The sequence below is a fragment of the Telmatherina bonti genome (assembly GCF_933228915.1).
Source record: "Telmatherina bonti genome assembly, chromosome: 11".
NCBI classification, from domain to species: domain Eukaryota; kingdom Metazoa; phylum Chordata; class Actinopteri; order Atheriniformes; family Telmatherinidae; genus Telmatherina; species Telmatherina bonti.
The window spans coordinates 10,970,649-10,991,985 of NC_136629.1; the positions used below are offsets into that span (position 1 = coordinate 10,970,649).

The window sequence follows — 21,337 nt, forward strand, 5'->3', positions numbered from 1 at the left end:
CTGATTTCTCTCTGTTAGCCCAGCGTAGGTCTAATTTCTGTGTATTTTCTGTTTGTGTGCAGATACAAGCCCTTCTTTCCTTTCCAAGTGCAGCCCCCCCTGGGTTCAGCCAGCGATTCGGATTTGTCGGTGCAGGACAGCAAGCTGGTGGAAGGCCGACTCAGAGTCACCCTTACTGAATGTAGCAGGTGAGACGCTCTGCTTCCCGCTGCAATTCCTCACATTCCTAACTGATCTCAACACCTCTGACGTCATCCTCCGATCGACTCCGACCTAAAGTCGCCTCTCCTGCTTTCTGCCTCTTACAGAAACCTGATAGTGTATCACATGGAGCAACATTTAAGCTTCCTGTTACCTCTCATCGTGTTAATTCTAGTAAACGATCACCCAGACAGTCGCTCCACCCTCCATGCTAGTATCGCTTCTGGTATTGTAAATGAGATTAGTTTGGTTTGTGCAGTCTTGCAGATTTATATATATTTATCAACACAGTGTGATCTGCACCATTCTTCTTTTTTTTTCTTCCTAATTGTTTATTCTGAATAGTGTCTGTAACTAAAGTGCTGCTTGTAGATCGGTCAGATGTTGACATTTGACCTTTCAATGGAAAATATGAGCTGATTGTGAATGTGGCAGCAGCACAACCGTAAAACGTTGGAACAGGAGCATTAAAAGACCAGAAACGTAGCATGACTTCCTCAGTGAGATGGAAGCTGGTCAGATTTAACACTTCATTAGATCCAGGATGCGAGTGTGGCTCTCTGACTAATGAGAGCTGGTTGCATTCGAGCAGCTGTTTGTGGTTTAACTTGTTCGCAACGCCAACGTGTCACACAGAAGCTAAAGCGAGAGGAGGTAGGGTGGAAAAAGGATTTAAAAATGCTGGAGGAAAGAAAAATGTTGTTAAAGGTGAAAAATAATATTTTAAAACACTGGGGTGGGACTTTATTTTTTTTTTTTTAAAAAAAAAGTAATTATTAGAGAATTTATGATTAATTATTTTGATTATTTGATTAATCACATTTTATTGGATTCATCACATTTTATTTCACATTACAATATTTGCCCCCAAATGATTTATATCTACATATGTTCCAATACTTTTTTTTGCAGCAGTGGCATACAAATAGGTTATGTAAAAAATCATACAAAGCGAATTCCAGTTTTCTTTTTATTTTTCTTTTTGATTACGTCTCTCATAGTGGACATGCACAGCTTAAGATGTCAATTTCAGACCCCTCCATGATTTCTAAGAAGGAGAACTTGCAAAATCACACGGTGTTCAAATACTTATGTGCTACACTATATATATATATATATATATATATATATATATATATATATATATATATATATATATATATATATACACACACACACATATATATGTATATGAATATGAATATGTATATATGTATGTATATATATATATGTATATATGTATATATATATATGTATATATATATATATATATGTATATATATATGTATATATATATATATATATATATATGTATATATATATGTATATATATATATATATATATATATATATATATATATATATATATATATATGTATATATGTATATGTATATATATATGTATATATGTATATGTATATACATATATATATACATTTATATATATGTATATGTATATACATATATATATACATTTATATATATGTATATATATATATATACATATATATATATGTATATATATATATATATACATATATATACATATATATATGTATATATATATATATATACATATATATATATGTATATATTTATATATATGTATATATGTATATATTTATATGTATGTATATATGTATGTATATAAAGATAGTTTTATTAACTGCTGAGATTTTCAGTCCCATAGAAGGCAGGAGTCCTCATCCTTGTGATGTAAAAGACGAGTCAGACGAGTCAGAGAAACATAGCTGAGCAGACTCGTATAGCTTGGCGGCTTTTTCTCTGAAGTGTTGCTGCAGGTATGAATGTCCACTCTGCAAAACAAACCTTTGTTGTGAAGCTGAGAGAGATGTCGCAGCTTGCATGGGAATGCAGTCTGACCTGTCAAAGCTTTTCCAGAGCTTTCACGGGTCACACCTCAGCCGCATGACACAAACACTCCCTCCTCGTCTGAGGCTGAAAACGTTCACATTTTAATTGGTGAAGAGTCAATTCGCTTAAGCTCTTCTTGTCCGGGACTGCTTTAGAGAGACAGAGAAGTTACGTTGACAACACTTCATTGTGGTTGGCTTTTAGTACCCTGGCTGATCGGATGAAGCTCATCTATTAATGATGAGACTTTTCCATTATAATCATCTAGACTTTCCTTCTGCTTCCATCACATTATCATATGAGGCCTTTTTGGAGCCAGTTTTCTCCCCATGCAACCAGTAAGAGAACACTGTGTGGTTTATTAGAGACCACTGCCCTAATATTACTACCTGCAGTGTGTCATGAAGGTCCAGCAGGGGGCAGCATGTATCCTGTTTTCTGCTCATCATCGCACTGCTCCTCCTGAAATATTCAGTGTCTCTGAAAATGTCCCGTAGTTCTTAGCAAGTCGGTCAGTTTGCTTACATCAGCATAAACACACATAAACATGCTAAAAAATCAACACACATTAACAAACACACACACACACACACACAACCAACACAAAACCATATGTAAATGGATAAAATCAACACAAAAACCTGCCTAAAACAACACAAAAACACACTAAAACACATAAAACCAACACATAAACGCTTAAAAAAAACAAAAGAAAAACAAATGTAAACATATAGAAATCCAGTACAAAACCATACAAAAAAAACAATATAAAACCACACGTAAACACACATAAACAGGCTGAAAATCAACACACATTAACAGACATATAACCAACCCCAAACCACATGTAAACAGATTAAATCACAAAAATATGTATAGAACCAACACAAAAACACACTAAAACACATAAAAACAACACTTAAACACTTAAAAAAAAACAAAAAAACCCTAAACCAAAACAAACGTAAACATATATAAACAAAACCACACAAAAAATACATCCAACCAAAATAAAACCACATATAAACACACATAAAACCAAAATATAAACACACATAAACATGGATAAACCAACAAAAAAAAAGACAAAACAAACCCATAAGCCCAATAGTTAGGAAGTCTTGGATCGATCTGATCTTTCAGCTCTGCTGGAATAAACTCTGTACAGTTACGGGTCGTGGTTTTAAAGTTCAGACAGGAGGCATAAAAGGTGACTTTCAGGTTAGAAAACTGACTTTTATTTGGAACGTTTGCAGAATAAAATGTCTATGTTGCAAGACAACACAAAGTTACAAAAACACTTTCAGCTTTTGCTTTCTTTTTTTAAAAAAAAAAAAACATATTTAACTTGGTAAAAAAACAACGTTCAATTAATGTTTGCATGTTTAATCATGTACTGTAAAAAAACATCCAACAAATAATGTGCATAAAATTTAACTTTTAACAACATAACGTGAAACGTAACATAAAACTGGACCAGCTCCTAATAAATAATGAAACGATTACTTTTTTTTGGAATAAGATCTTCTTTGCTAGCTGACATGTTTAGTTTTGTTTCTGTGTCTTTTTGTGCTCGAGTCTGCTGCCGACTAAGGAGCGCGGTGGAGGTGCAGATTAAAATGTAAAATTTACTCTATTCATTTAAAATGTATTTTACCAGGGATGCAAACCAATCGGAGTAAGAACCTGGCCACCATACAGCACAGATGACAACCAAATTACGAAAAAACTACAACAAAACAACATAGAAATGTCTTTAAAAGCTTATCAGGATTCAGAAAAGTAACATGAAGCATTAAAACAATAAAGAACATCTGATAAAACATGACATGACAGTAACAGCCTGAAGTTCAGAAGACATCACCAAACGCTAAAAATGCAAATTATTTGCTGCTTACCTTTAATAAAATGACTAGCAAGCTCGAACATTTCCCCTTCAGACACATCATTCTAAATGTGGCCCTGCAAGTTCACCAACAGTGAACTGTGTTACTGGATTTCGATGCATTCATGCGCCGGCAGCTGTCCAGCGCTTGCAAAAATTGGGCGCATGAATGCGCCGGCATTGTGCTGAAGGTTAATCACCTTAACTGAGGTCCATTATTTACAGAATTGTGTTGTGTTGGAGGTGCTTCAGGTCGTTGTTGTGTTGGTAGCTAAAGCTTTGACCAAGTCTGAGGTCCTGAGAATTCTGGACCAGGTTTTCATCCAGGATCTCTCTGTATTTACCTACATTCATCTTTATTTGACCTGCAATCAGCTGTCCAGTCTCTGCACCGCAGAACAAAATGTCCACACATTCAATTCAACTTTATTTATATAGCGTCAAATCAAGACAATGCCATCTCAAGACGCTTTACAGACAGGAAAAAACATAAAGAAAGCCAGTTCATAACAGCCTTTATAAGGAAACCAACAGATTGAGCTGGAGGATCCAACTCAATCTCCCATCCTGAGCAAGCACACGGCGACAGTGGGAAGGAAAAAACTCCCTTTTAACAGGAAGGAATCCTCCGCCAGAACCTGGACAGGCAGCCATCTGCCTCTGCTGTGTGGGGGGAAGAGGAAAGAAAGACAACAGACAACACATAATGATGCTGCTGCTGCCGTGCTTCACTGTTGGGATGGTACTGGGCAGGGGCCTGGTCTCCTCCACACATCTTTGTTTCTGCAGACCAGAGAATTATGTTTCTTCTTTTAGAAGTCCTTCAGTTCTTGTTATTTTTAACTATGAATATCACAAGGCTGTTTTAGATGAGCACCACGACAGAACTGTTAAGTTGGAAACGACTATAAAAGATTTTTGTTTGGGGAATAAAATAGATGGAATGGGAGGATTTAAGTGGAGAATATAATTATAAATGTTACAGTAAAGGTGGATTTGTCATGGTTGTTGTTCTGTGCCTGCAGACTGTTCATTCTGGGTTCCTACGCCAGAGAAACCTACGTTCACTGCACCCTGGAGCTGAGCAGCCACCAGTGGAAGGAGAAGACTCGCAGCTCCATCAAACAGGTCAGTTTTCCCGTGTTTTTTATTTTTTATTTTTTATTTTTTATTTTTTTTTAACTGCAGCAAAAGTTTTTTGTGTGAAAACTCGTAATGAAATAAGGAAGAAATGGTTAGACTTTGGAGGTTGGTCTGGATCACCGCCTGGATCCATGAAAGTCTTGTAAAGGATTCTTTACTGTGGGGAGAGAGGGACAAGTGGATTTTTCTATCCATCCACTGCGATACACTCGTCAGCTACATAATATCAGGACATCATAATGTGACAACGTAGTGGTGCAAGGTTTTCATTGAATCAAAGAGAACAATGGAGGACATCCAGCAGTTTGTCTTCTTTCTTTTTGGCTTTAAACAACAAAGAATCCACCATGTACAGTATTTACAGATGCTCCTGGTTTGTTGTTTTATTGCTGAGTCACACAGGAAGTGATGGTTCTTTCCACTGACTAGCAAATTGCACCGTGAGATCTGGTCGCAGGTGGATTCATGATGTTTTCAGCTGATTCTGATCCTACCACCTGAATGTGGAGCTGAGACGGAGACTTATCTGCATGTCTTTGTTGGAACCAGGAGTCTGACTTCCTGTTGCCTTTCTATCATCTCCAACCAGTCTGCCCAGTCTCCTCTGACAGCAACCAGACTGCTGCTGCTCGCTGGATATTTTCTCTTCTTCAGACTTTTTCTGGAAACTCGAGAGATAGTTGTGTGAGAAATCCCAGTAAATACTTTGATCAACAACCATGCTGCGTTCAAAGTCACGTAAATCTCCTTTCTTCCTCATTCTGATGCTTAGTTGAACTTCAGCAAGTGGTCTACATGTTGTAATGCTGCCATGTGATTGGCTGGTTAGATATCTGGGGTAAGAGGAAGTTGAACAGGTGGAAATAATAAAGTAACTTTATTAGCAAATTATTTCAGAGCACATAAACGGTGACTAACAAACTGAGCTTCTAAACATGTACACTTCTCTTTTCCTCATCATGTTGGGTTTTCAGTGTGCAGTACGAGGCAGCTTGACCTGTAACAGTCATACGTCCAAACCAGCAGAGGGCTCTGCTGCTCCATCTCATAATGGTATCCATCCACTGTAAACTGGACCCATCTTAACAAGCTGTTCAGGTTTTAATTTAGAAGAATCAGTCGTGTCAACATGGCAACTCAGAAATATATAAATAATGTAGAATTAAAATCTACCTTTTGGAAATTGAGTTACAGACGCTTTTGCAAAAAAATCAAATATGTAACATGATTTTTTCCACATGCAGCTTATTGGACATCTTGTCATAATGACACATTAATAAAAGCTTATTATCATCCTCCTTGCATTGATTAAAATTGGCCCAATGTTGACATTTTGAGCAGCGAAGAAAATATTCAGGCCCCTCCAGCAAACCTTTTCTAATTGCCGCAATTTAGAGATATTACAGTGATCACATCAGCCTTGTTTGGAAGTGACTAATGACCGTTTTAGAGGGAAATGTCAGGCCTAATTACTGGCCGAGGCTCCAGCAAAGCCTGATGCCACTGTGCTCTCCCAACACTTCTGGATGACATTTTCAATGGCTCAAACATCATTTGTGGTGAAGAGTAATAACCTTGTTCTGTTTTTTTCTCGCATCGTATTAAAATAGTTTGCAGGAAGTGGATTGTTGTCCAGCAGGGGGCAGTGAAATATTAGATCACATTTCTCCCCGAGACAGTTGTGTCCCTTTTTAAAATGCATTTGTAACACGATGGTACAGACTGTGGAAAAAGAAGCATTCTTCTGATAAAGATATAAATTACAGATTTTAACAACAAAATATAATTTGTTGTTCTTCTAGGATTCAAGTTTCCAGGTCAGCTAATAAGGAAAATAATTGTGGCACGTCGACCGGAATATCAGACAAAGCCACTGATTAACATGACAGTAAAACATCAGTTTCATCGTGTTATCTCTGACCCAAACACACATTTAGTCATATTCACACCACAATGGACAAATGTGGAGGCAGTGTGGAGGTGGAAGGCTAATTTCTGCTCCCTTTATGTACGTAAATAGGTACATAAATAGTAGGGTTGGGGAAATCAAATTGAAAACCTGGATTTTCTTTGCTTCACAATTTTAAAATAGATTTTTGTTTTTAAAAAAAAAAAAAAAATCATTTTTTTTTTTCAAATAAATAAAAATAATGCATTTTACAATTTTGTCATTTTTATTGTTTTTATTAATCTTTTAACCTGTCTTCTTTGGCATTATAGCAACAAAATGATGATCTGTGTTGTTTTTTTCTGATTGAAATCAAGGAAAATAAAGAGGAAAAAAAGTATTATATATTCATTTTGTTTTTGATCTACAAACGTCATCAATATCAAAGAATTGTGAGGATCGCAATTTAAATTTTATCGGCACTCAAAAAATCGGAATCGAATCGGGACAAAAGCGTATTGTCACAGCCCGAGTAAATAGGTACTTTACGTTAGGAAAAGATCCAGCAGAGGGCAGTGCAGAGCTCAGAGTTCACACATTTCACACAACAAACATGACGGCGGCAGAGGAGGTCATGATGATCATTTTCAAAAAGATGTAAAAAAGAGGCGGCACAACAGGTAAAGGTGGTCTGCGCAGCCATTAAATACATCGCGGCTTCTTTTCTTCTTTGTTCCTGTCGTGGGTCACATGCTAACTGTATTGCTCAACACTGCCCTCTGTGGTTTCTAGTGGTACTACTCGGATTCACAATACCCAGAAAACACACCAAATTATGGATGTAAAGGACACAGAAGATAGACAAAGGGCTCCATATCCATCTTTATCACAGCACATAAATGGACCTTTAGTGCCTTGCTCAATGACAATTCAGCATGTAGTCAATGGAAGCCATGGATCGATCTTCCAAACTACATTTGGTGGATCATTGCTATTCCTTTCGAGCACCCCAGTTTTCCTCTGCACAGAACTTACCAGAACCAAATTGTTCCAGACAACTGATACGTCATCATGTTCAACCCCGTCTGCTGCAGCTTCACTTCCTGAACTTTCTCCATCCAACAACCTTACATGGAACATGCCAAAAAAAACTTTCAGCATTGTATTGAAATTCTGTTGCGAAAATCTGATGACATAAATAAAAGCAGAATTCAATGATCTGCAAACCTCTTCAAGCCATGTTTTATTCTTAGTTGAGCACAAACAACATGTCAGATTTTGAAATTCAAACATTTTATCTTTTCTTGAAAGCTATAAGCTGATTGTGAATCTGATGGCAGAAACACCTGTAATAGTTTGAGCCGGGCAATCAGAAGTCTGGAAAAGTAATTCACACAATTCAGAAACAACTGGGGGAGCATTTGACAACTAATTAGGTTAAGTACATAGACTGTATATAAAAGATGGATGTAGCCTCCGTGACATCAACCGTAGGTTTCTGAAAAGCTGAAGTGAAGCCCATTGAGCGGTTCCCACCGTCAGCATCTTGCCAGCGTTATGCGTGACGTCACTGATGAAAATTTCAGAAATGTGGAAAGAGGTAGAGCTGAGAGGGGGGCTGTGAGCATGGGGGATGGGGATGATTGACATCTAAGAACTAACTGAGCTAACCCAAAGCTAATTAGAGCTAACTGGATAATAGAGGTAGGCGAGCTAAAGCTAAGTCACGCTGTTACCTGGCTAAAAACAGCGGTTGTGCTGCATTCTGTCTTTTGACCATGGGATATCAGGTACCTGTCAATCAAAAGGACCACTGTGCCAAATTTCTGGATGACATTACTTCTAAGTGGATACTCCCCTGGCCCGACAGTTTTCGTTAATGTAAACCTGACCTATTAAACCTGAATTTTTTTTATTAAACATCCGGTAAACACGTTTCTTCTGCTGTGAAGTTGGTCTTTTTAACATGGGAATCTATGGGGATTTTGGAGCCTCTAGTGGATGATGGAGGAACTGCAAATTTTGGTCGTCCTCATGGACTTGACTTTTGTTAGTGGCTGCTTGGTGAAGTGGCAACAGATCAGTAACATGCAAAAGGAGCATTTTAGATATGTAGAGTCTCTGATGGAAAGACGGACAGAGCTTCACCAATCTGAGACAAACCCGGTCTAAGAAAATGACATGTTTTATTTTCTGAAATGATGTTTATGTTTACTGGGAATAAAATATAGATTGAGATGTACATATTCTCTTTATATTTACGTTTTCCACAGCATCACAACAAATATGGGATTGAGGTTGTAAAGAACACTGATCATTTCTGACTCTCTAAAACTTCCTTAGCTCCTGTAAAGGACTAGTATTCTCCAAACAGAACCAGTAAAATAAAAACCGGTTCTGAACCCTCCTACAGGATGGACAGAACCAAGCCATTTCGGGTTCAGGCTTGATATGTGATGAATATGTCAACATTTCTGTCTCCCCACTCGACCATTTTAGCCATCAGCACAGCCCTTTCCAGCCACTTCAAACGCTTAAGTCCCTTTTTTGTTAATATCCGCATACAAATGCAGAATCACACTGGCATTTGAGCCTGATTTATCAGACTTCTCCAGTCTGCATGTCCCCAGCAGGACTCTGTAGTAGGGATTAAAGGCTATACCATCTGCAAAAGGTCAATTCACCATCTTTCTCTTCCATTTTCCCTTGATGATTTCCAGATATGAGCTTCCAACGTTGGCCTTGTGAAAACAGTTTGTGTATACTAATGGCTTTCATGCATATTATATAAATGTTCTCAGTTTAGCTGGTGTGAGCTCCAGTTTTTCACAGAAACCATGTTTCCTGAAGGCCCTTGAACTTTGTTCGACATTCCTTTTAGGGTTGGTTTGCATTCTTATCACTGTTTGGTTTCAGCTTCCACACAATGGAAAGCCTGATTAGGTTTGCTGAATGCTTCTAATGGAGACAGGCTGGTTTTTAATCAGCTTTCTGTTTGTTCAGTAATGGTTTTTTGTTTGTCTTAATGTCCGGTACCTATTTTATTCACATTAGTTATTAATCAAGTGTTACTGATAGATTTGACAGTTGTGTCCATTGTTGGCTCCTCCCTGTTGCTTGGAAACATGATGGAGACATATGTATTTCCTTTTTTGCTGATGTTTGATGCTGCTGTGTTTAATTTTACCGTTGGTGTCTCAACCTGGACACTGTTGTTTCTAAAACTCTTGAACCATTGTTGCAGTATGTATTGAAGCATTCACTTACTGTAAAGGTCACCAGAGCCGGCATCCTGGAACATGTTGTGCATCTAATTTCCATTTATGCTCTCACAAAGACCTTCAGCTGCCCTCGAGACATGACGACTGGGGTCATTAGTGGTCACTGGTTGGTTTCCTTTTGAAAGCAAACAGTTTGTCTTTTTGTTGGTGACTTGACAAGCAACAGATAATGACCAGTTAGCCAAGTTAAACTAGGTTGGCAGCTTCTTATTAATGGACATTTACTGGTAAAGAAAACAGCCACCATAAAACCTGAACAGATTAGGCCAAAAAAAGTGATGGTTTGGTCCTGAAAAAGTAGATATTTTATTTATTAGTGGGGTTCTCCACAATGAACTTTGTGTGGGTAGTTTACTGGTTCATGTCAAATACCAGTGTTGGTGTTCTGATCCGAATCTCATGTTGAACCAGGAGGCTGTGGGTTGCTGCAGAGCCAGTTAAAAATCTTTAATGTGATGGATGCAACTTAAGCAAACAGAAGACCAATATGGTTGTAAACCTAAAAAGAGAAAGCAGAAAAGACTGTGATTTTATTTGTGTTGTCTTTTATGCTTTTTTTTTTTTTTTTTTTACACCATCTGTAATGCTTTTAATGTTTCACGTAAAGCACTGAATTGTCTTGCACACAAAAGTTGCCGTACAAATAAACTTTCCTTTCACCACTAAACCTGCAGCAGAGCAGCTGTGCAACTGTATACTTGCTGCGTACAGCGCTACCTACGGCCTACATGCCAAAGATTTGCTGGGAACATGTCGGCGCCATGATACGTATGCGGATGCGTTGCAAGCAGCAAGTATATTCCAGGCCTTATTGGGCAGGTTGGGCAGTGAAAATGGAAGCAGAATGGTTAGGAAGTTGAGCTGTAGCAGCACGTTGAACCTGATATTTCTGCTGCTGGTTTTAAAAGGACCAAACTGTTAGTTACTGCAAATGACGTTCAGATGAAGTGATCAACATCAGTAATCTACGGCACAACTTTACCTGCCAATATGTGTTTGAAAACTAAGAATGTCTGAAACTAATATGAACATCCTCCTCTTCCTCAGGTAAAAGCAAAAAAGATTAAAGGGGCTCGATAATGCTATTTCTAGTAGGGGTGGGAAATGGAGTCGAAAACTGAACCGATTTTTTGCTTCACAATTTCACAATTGAGTTTTTTTTTTTTTTTTTTTAAAATAGAAAATCAATTTTTTTTTCAAATAAGAATACTTTTTTTTTCCCCCCATTTTTAATGTTTTTATTTATCTTTTTACTTGTCTTTTTGGGAATTATAGCAGCAGAATAGTGGTCTGGTCACTATCTTCTTTTTGTCTAATTGAAATTAAGAACAATTGCCAGCAAGTTTTTTTTGTTTTTAGTCGAGAAAAGAAGAATTGTGAGAATCACAATTTAAATCGAATTGACACCCAAAAAATCGGAATCAATTTGAGATGAAAGCATATTGTCACAACCATGTCATCTAGTTTCTAGTTTGAGCTTTCTACAGTGTTATAGTGTTGAATACTCATCAGACATATGAGCGGTGCCGTTTTTTTAACACGTAAACGCATGTTTGAGTTTCCCAGCACTCTATGTTTGGTTTCCATGGAGACGGAAACAATTGGTTTTAGAGAGTTTTTTTTCTACATTGAAATTTTTGTGACGTCCGGACTCAGTGATTGGTCAACTTCTCTTGATTTGGTACATTCACAAGAAGAAAGCCGCGCCCACTTTCACTGCTCAGTATACCTACTCCTAGCAGTTGACCAATCAGACGCAGACAGTGTAGGACATAGGGGCGGAGCTTGTACTGTTCGCTTGTTTCTGGCAGAAGCTGATCTGAGAGGATCAATACAAAATGAATGAAGGGGTTTCAATCAAACCTGCAGGTTTTCCATGAATCCGAGTTCCGACACAACCGACTCAAACTAATCACTCATTTTGCAGAATTTCAGTGGCTGTTGGATTCATTTAATGGATGCCAGGTAATGTTGGAGCAGGGACATATAAAAAACCTGATGGCAGCGGCCCTTGAGGACCAAGTTATTTTTAGAGGTACTGAGGCCATTTACATGCACACCAATACTCAAATCATTGCATGATGTCTAGACTAATCGGATTATTTCGGGCATCACATAGACAGCAAAACCTGATGATGAAAAAATCTGAACAGCTCACCTGGAGGTTTCCTCAAGACGTTGCTGTGCAAGTTGACTCATACATCTGCTTTTTTCTTTTTACATCTGCACATTAAAAACTGCTGTGCTTCTGTACTTTCATTATCTTCCGTTAGAAAGACAGAAGCGTCATCACAGCATGTGGTTTTCCCCCAGTAAAAGATGAAAATAATACTGTCAAGCTGTGAGGCATTACTCTGATGATGATTGTTCTCTCTTCTCATCGACCAGTTTACTGCAACCCTTGAAAAGCAGTATGGTCAACGTTTTTGTTTACTGTTTGTTGGTCTTGTTATTATTTTTCTGTAATTTATTCATGGTGTAGTGTTGTGGAGTTGGAGTGTGGAAGTGGGTGGTGAGGGGGTGGGGTACTGTACTTCAGGCGTGTTTGCACATCTGCCTTGTCGATTCCATTGTTGGCTTTCAGTGTTGATGCTTCCTGACAGCTTGACTGAAAAGGCAAGAGAAGTGTGTGTGTGTGCATGAACTGCTCTGTATCTTGTGTAACTTGTGTTGGGCAGGGACGGAGGGTCTGAAGCGTCCGCTGAGTGTTGTGACTGAGTTAAAAAAAGATATAGTCTTTAATAGCTCTAAAGATGGCAGATCATTCTTACAGTCTGGGGTTTAGACCCATATTTTTTTTTTCTGTTAAGTTTGTTGACAACTGGTTGTAAGGCTGCAACGATTTGTTGACAAAGTCGACATGAAAATTCATTGATGCGAAATTTTATTTTATTGTTATAAACGACTGTAACGGCTTTGCTAATAAAACGCTGCGCCAGGCAACTTAAAGCCGTTTACCAGCCACGGCTTTTCAGACAGAAAAAGAACTCTAAACACCAAGCAAACAAAGCGAAGCACCACAGGTGTGCAGCGTCTTTGTTTAAACAACGAAGAAGAAACTGACAGCGGCGCAACTTATTTCCAAAGTTTGGGGATATTTCACGCTAAACAAAGTGTCAAACAGGTGAAATGTGTCGTCTGCCATGCAGAGTTGGCGTAACCACGGCAACACGACAGTCATGCAGGAGCATCTGGAAGGAAAGCACCCCCCTGAGTCATGGTTTCCAGCGTTCTGGATGGCAAAGTTAGCATTAGCGAGTAGCGATGTGCTGTTGTTACCTCTGCCAAAGAGGTCATGTTTTTACTGGAGTTTATCTGTTTGTGTTCAAGATAACTCAGAAACTTATGGGTAGATTTTCATGAAATTTTCAGAAGTTGTTGGAAATGTGAAAAGGAAGACGTGATTTAATGTTGGTGGTGATCCGGATCACTGTTTGGATTTAGGAATTTTTTTTAAAGATTCTGGCTTGTTTACCTACAAAACAGGCTTTTTCAAGATGTAAATAATCATTTCAATGCAAATCTATGAAAATTAAGTTGTTAAAATATTAATTTTGTTTTCCTTTTGAGGGAATATTCTGTACATCTTGGACATGACACTATAGCTACGTTTGAATGTTTCAAAAGAAATTAGTAGAAAGGTTTGGCTCCAGAGTTAGCTGCTAGCTGCAGTTAGTTTTGGCCCAGGGGTAAGCTGCTAGTTGTATTGTTAGCATCGGGTCAGGAGTTAGCTGCTCGCTGCAGAAAGCTTTGGCTCTTTACACAGCAGTGGAAAAGTGTTAAGCTGCAACTGGACGAGGTTGTAGGAAAAACTTGACATTTGCTTATTTTGATCAGAGGGGTTCATACACTAACCCACATAATTATTGCTCTCCTTTGGCTAGTCCACCACCCCAACAGTGTCCACGCCACTCTTATAATGTCATTCTTATAATGCTGCAATCTAAACATTTTGTTCCCTTTCTGCCTCCAGCCTTACTCCTGGAAAAAAAAAAAAACAGTTGAATTTGCGCACCGCCCTGATTGACTACACATCCCTAACATGAATCTTCTGTCTTGTTCTTTTCCTTTTATATATATATATATATGTATATATATATATATATATATATATATATATATATATATGTATATATAATATAAAATCTCAGGGGTAGGCCACTCCTCGAGTGCCACAGTCCTGCAAATGTTAGGAGTTTCCCTGCTGCAACACACCTGATTCAAATCAATGGCTTATTAGCAGACTTGTGCAGAGCTTGACTTCAAACTCTTTCTCTCTCTCTCTCTCTCTCTCTCTCTCTCTATATATATATATATATATATATATATATATATATATATAAATAAAATAGTATATAATGCATACACACTATTGGTTTAACCTACTGATGAAATAATCACAGCTGCTGTTAATGTTATGGCTATAATGACGCTGTATTCTGAGTATTTCTAAGATAAGATTTTATCTGACTGTTTCTACAGATCAGAAGGTAAAGTAAAGATCTGTTGCTTCCTTTCCTCGTATGTCTGACGGTAATATTCAGGGTTGTGTTGTTGCTCAGAGCTTCAAGTAATTTGAGTGGTTTGTTCACAGCTGTCACCCAGACCATGAGTTATTTCTTATCCCCCTTCATTGACAATTCCACACAGTGCAGTCAATAATCACTTCACAAACACTCACACACACACTCATACACACCGAGATGCACACAAACATTTTTTCAATACCATTGATTTTTTTTTTCTTTTCTTTTTTTAAGTACCAGTAAGATTCCTTCAGGTCAGCTGTTTGCTTTCACCATCTCCATCATGATAGCAGATACCAAAGAAAATGCTCAGTGTCTGAAAACATTCAGACACCATGGAGGAAAAAGAGTTGAAGAAGAACAACATCCCACGCTACACTTTTCCATTAGCAACACCAGTGGCTGCTCTGCTGCACTTTTAGTGGTGCTGCAGTGAAAACGGCCCCCCCTCCAACAGTGTCCTGCTACAGCACAACAATCCCAACATTATTTGGACTGTTTTTTGTAGTGAAAGACAACTTCACATCATTTTAAAAAGAAAAGTCAGGTTTTACTATAAGCCAATATGAACAGATATAGACCAACATGAACTGGTATTCCCATCCTCTTCATCTGTATGGGGTCTCTTGCTGGATTTCCATGAGTTTTTCACAAAATAAAAGTGATATTTGTAAAATTTTGACAAAGTACAATCATGAATCACTCTTAAACTTAATTTTTGAGATGTATTTCTCTTATAATGACCTCCTGTGGGACCACTTTTTGAAACCCCTTTCCCTCACTTCTGTTTCTAATTTAATGGGATACTCTGGATTTCACCATTGTTTGACATAAAGGATTGTAGTTATATTTTTCTCTTCAGTTATTTGTAAAAATATTTCTGTTCATACTTGAAATGAGCTGGTCATGTGACCCCCAACGTTACGTCCAGTGTCGTCTCAGTGCAGAAAATGTTTCATTACACTCTTTTGTACATTTATATGGATAAAAGTGATTGGAAAATCACTTTAGCGATATTTGAGTAGTATTTTTTTTTCTTTTTAATATAATTGTTTTCATTCCCAGTTTTTTATTGTGAAAAAAGGTTTTGCCCAGTTTGTGAATAAAACCGCTGCAACAGTGTCATTGAATCAGTAACAGATTATCTAAATGGGAGACCAGTGAAAACCAGTTAGACAGCAGACAGACAAGCTGTGTTTCATGTCCAGAGTTATTCAGATATAATAAAGATATATTTATATATGTCTATTAGCCTGTCTCAGTCTGTGTACCAGTACTGGTGTAGTCATTTCATAACTCTTCTTCTCTGAAATCAAAGAGCAGAAATTATGTGACAATGAGCAAATATATTGGTGGATCTTGGGCTAAACCAAATAGAGAAGTCTTGCATGTCACTTTTTCTGAAACAGTGTTTTTCTGGGCTACTTTTTTTTCTGTTTAAAAAAAAAAAAAGAAAAAAAAAAAAAAGGAGACAAATTGAGATCAAACCCACCTCATGAGGGACCACTTCACCACTGCTGGCCAGTATCCCCATTCCCCAACCAGTAGAACTATCCCCAGCCAGTGTTTATACCTGCATGTGGTATTTCAAACCCTTATTATTACATAATAAACCCAAAGAAACTGATGTAATCTCGACAGATTTACGACATAAAGCCTGGACCGGTGAGGTCACGCCGGATCCGGTCTGGATTCAGAAACCGCTTCATATGTGGACTTTAGCTGCTTCCCGCCTACACACCCCTCCATCCTCATTACAGTCGTTGTTTGATGTTTCACTCAGGGTGTCTTTGTGTCTTTAATCTGCCCCGGACACCCGATGAAAGACAGTCGGTTGATGAGGAGCCACACACACACACACACACACACACACACACACACACACACACACACACACACACACACACACACACACACACACACACACACACACAACAACAACAATGAGTCATCGTGAAACCCAGACGTTCATTCTGCAGTCGCGGTTGTTTGGAGAGAAATAAGAATAAAATCATTTGTATGAAACCAAGTGTTAGATTTGTTATGAACATGTCTAACTTCAGAGATAAGTTAACCAATGAAATTATTTGTTTATTTATTTATTTTCAGACCATAACATTTCTGGTAAATATGTTAGGTCTATGACTTTCTGAGGTATAAAATAGTTTTATTGAGGTTTTTCTATTTTACTTGATGCTTGTTGATGTTTTTCCATAAGTTTCTTGATGTTTATAACCTTTAAAACAGATTTTTTTAAAAAGCTATTCTACTTATTATTTATAATTTTTAATGGTTTATTGATCTTAAAGCAGCATTCATTCATCAGTGTTCCTGCAGTATCACACAGTACTGGTGTGATACTGGACACGTCAGTATTTACTCACAGAGCCACAGTTTTTCACATCAGTCCTTCCTGTGGAGAAGAGAGTTCAGTAACTTCAATCTCTACATGTGAAAACTGGAAGCACATTATTTTACAGTTCATAAAAATGTATTTTACATACATAAAGTTACATCTAGATGTCTTATAATTAAACAGCCAACGAGGACCACCACCTAAACATGTCTGATCATCTTAGTGGACTAAAAGTTTGTTTTTCTTTTATCCACCTTTCTGCTTTCCATTCATTTATATCACATTCGGTTATTTTATTGTTTATATTACTTTTATTTATTTATTCATTTCCTTAACCGCTTGTTCCAGTTCAGGGTTGTGGGACGCTGGAGTCACTTCAGGTACAACCCTGGACAGGTCTTCATTCACTGAAAATGTATTATTTATTATTATTATTATTATTATTATTATTATTATTTATGTAGGTTTCTTGTGTTGAATTAAAAAAATAAATATAAACATAAAATTATTAACATATAAGAATATAAAAAATAGTGGTAATAAATACATTCATGCAGTGTTTAATGCCTTGATGGCACTGGCATAAGTTGTGTGTGTTTTCTTTCCTACCATGGAAGTTTTAAGAAAAAAAAAACCCTTTTCTGACGTTCTGAACAGCATAAATCAGATTTCCGACCCAGACCGTGTCCGTCTGCGGTTTGTCCAGCTGAAATGAGACGGACGTCACCAGAGGTGGCTGGGCGTGGAAAGACAGCATGCTACCTGTAACGTGACCTTTTCTTCTTTAACATGATAAATACTCATATTAGTAATTTTGTACCACTTCTTGTCCGTTGTCCAACTTGTCCAACGTGTCCAAGTTGTCACAGTTCTGGTGGGAAGGGAGTCTCTCTGCGTCTTCTGTCTGTAGTGGTCCCAGACTGACTCCATGGCGTTCAGATCAGGGCTCTGTGGGAGCGAACCATCTGTTGCAGACACCTTGTCCTTCTTGTGAGTGGTTCTCATGAATCTGGCAGGAAGTCTGGGATGGACAGTCACGGCTGACTGAGATGTGTGAGGAATAATCCGTGTCTTTTCAGCACCTTTCGCCGTGAGCCACCGCGGACCAGTTTTCTGAAAAGGGCCTTAAATATGGAAACTGCCACATAGTCTGTATGGATTCAGAAATAATGATAATAATAATAATAATAATAATAATAGTTGCAGAGATAAAGATACATGTGTATTTGGAGTATTTCTAGACACTAAGAAAGCATTTGCACCATCAATCAGGACGTATTGATGAGAAAGACAGACGTTTAGCTTCTGTTGGTAAAACCTGGAGGTAGAAATTAGCAGAAGCCAAGAATAAAGAATATTACATGTCGGGTATCAAAACGATCAATTTGGGTCCAAATGTTTACTATAAAATAAATAAATTTATCAAACTGTCAGATATATAAAAGTTTGTATGATTTGCTGATGATATTTGTGCTGTGAATTTGCAGCGACGGTTGTTGGCGATCACAAACTAAAATAAACTGAATAAAACATGTTTTTTAATTTAAGTAAATTGGAATCATACAAACTTTGTGTTTGGAAATTTTAAGAGGAAAACAGAAGTTAAATTGATGATAAAATAGAGTAAATTCCTGTGTGATCTGTTGGAAACCACAATAATTGCCATCTTGAAAAAAAAAACAAGACATAAACTAAATCAGAAAGTGCTTTAAACTGTACATCAATTTTACCATATAAGTTACTGTGTAGAGAAGTAATACGTATTAACCCTTTATCAGGAAAGTGACTATTTTTTATCACTTTATTTACTTTCATTTCCAGCATAAAACAAATTAAAAAAAAAAAAAAAAGTAACAACAGAATTGAGGTGTTATAAACCAGACGGACAATTTTAGGTTAAAATTTCTCATTTCAAGGTATTTCATTGAGTGCCCTATAAAGGGTTAAAGTAATACACAAACAATGACTAGATGGCAGAAAATTAGAATGATGAATAATGCAGGATATAGCAATCACACAAATGAGTTTGATGAGGTCGGATTCAGTTGAAACAACAAAAAATGACACATGAAATGATTTACTTCTAAATAATTTCTTTTTTTCTGAAAGACAAGTTTTTAAGAAGAAAACTCAGAATTATCCTACAGCTTGTCAGGATGACTTTAAAAAGTATGTTTGGTTCATTATCAGGGGTAAAACTACCAAACAGTTACCAGCAGAAGCAAAGAGAAAACATCTTCCGCTTTAAATAAAGCCACAAAACGCCGGTGGTAAATAAATGTAGGCTTGAACAACAGCAGTTCAAGTCATTTTAATTTTCCTAATAAGAAACTTTGTTTAGACGGATCCTCTAGAAAATACTACAAAATAAAATAATAAAATCCACACAAATAAAAACTACAAAGCAAAACGAATGATCTTTTAATAATTACAATGCCTAAAATAATTGTTGTGAGAATAAAGGAAATAAAGGTGAATAAACTGAGCTGTGTGTTGTAAATGTGTAGGAACGTAAACATTTACTTCTATATTCTGCTTCTCAGACATGTGAGAAGAAATATAAACGTTAAATTACCTGTAATGGTAAAATATCTGATATAATGTAGGCGGGTGTTAATAAACTTCACTTCTGCCTGCGCCTCTTCAGCCACAGTTTGGTCTTTCATTTCGTTAATGTGTACATGTAATATGTGACTGAAATAAACTAAAACTAAATAAAGTAAATGATCTTATGTATTTTAAATAAACGCCTATATTAACAAAGACATCAAACGCACAATGAGAGCCCGTAAAGGAGGACCTTAACTCCATCATTTTTTCCAACATGCACATCGAGTTGTAGCAGGTGACACATTCATCATCCATTTCCGCGTTGCTGTGCCAATTAAATGACCTGTTCTAATTCTGTTTGACAACGGCCGGCTGTACGGGCAAAAGCAGATTATAAAGGCATGAGAGGTTGGTCCCACAAGCTGTTTGTTTCTAATCGCTCTTCCACTGATCAATTCACCTCAGAGGAAACTCAATAGACCGGCCGCCATGTGCATGACAGCCAGCTCCACAACCACATTACAGGTTTCTTACCGTTTTGCTGGGAATGTTTTTCCTTTGCTTTCTCATTAGACGAGAAATGACCTGTTAGTTCCTGCGCAGAGTTAAAGTCAGCGACCATAACTGCAAATAACACGCACGCGCGCGCGCGCACACACACACACACACACACACACACACACACACACACACACACACACACAGAGCGTTTTGTGCAGAAGATGGGATCAGTTATTAATATAATCTTCATACACCACTTTTAATGTTGATATATTTTAATTTACCTGTACAGAACTTTGATTACTTTGATGTATGTGAAAGTGCTCTCCAAATAAAGTTTGATTGATTGATTGATAACCGAGCTAACCCGGTGATAACAGGAGATAACCAGCTAACCGAGATAAGCGGGCTAAAGCTAAGTCACGTTGTTAACTGGCTAAAAACCGCGGTTGTTCTACGTTCTTCTGACTTGAAGTGGGAGATCGGGTACCTGTCAATCAAAAGGACACGCCCCTAAATATGCTGAAGTTTGAGATTAAATTACTTTTAAGTTAGAAAAAATTCACTCCCCTCACAGTTGTCATGAAGGTAAACCTGACCTATAAACCTAAAATGGATTTTTGAACCAGGCTGTAAACATGTTTATTTCTGCTGTGAAGTTGGCCTTTTTGACATGGGAGTCGATGGGGATTTGCTCTGTTTTTCTGCCCCTAGTGGATGAAGGGGGGAACTGCAGTTTTATACACTTCAGCATTGGCTTCACTTTTAACCGCCGGAGGCTCCGTCCAGCTTTCATATACGGTCTATGGTATTTACACAGTAACTCTGGGCGGGTTACTGTATAAACCAGGATTACTGTTCAGTCCTATGAGGTCTGCAGTCCAGCAGGTTTTCCATCAACACACCTGAATCAAATAAATGGATCTAAAAGCTTATCAGATTCTGCACAATGACTCTTTCAGTTGAGTCAACTCTGTTGGAGCAGGGATACCTGGAAAACCTGTTGAATTGCAGACCTTGCAGAACTGAATGAATACTTCTGGTATAAAGTATAAAGTACTTTCTGATTTCCAACAGATCACAAAGAGGGATCTACTTTCATTAACTCCTTGTTTACATCACCAATGATTA

The 21,337-nt window shown here is 37.5% G+C and overlaps 1 protein-coding gene across 1 annotated transcript in view; it reads left to right on the top strand.

Moving 5' to 3' along the window:
- pdzd8 (PDZ domain containing 8) overlaps positions 1-21,337 on the top strand; it is a 56,488-nt gene that overhangs the window by 21,860 nt on the left and 13,291 nt on the right. The window contains exons 2-3 of the mRNA XM_079248479.1: positions 63-188; positions 4,987-5,089. Of these exons, the coding sequence (XP_079104605.1) occupies positions 63-188; positions 4,987-5,089 (229 nt within the window). The remainder of the gene's footprint in view (positions 1-62; positions 189-4,986; positions 5,090-21,337) is intronic.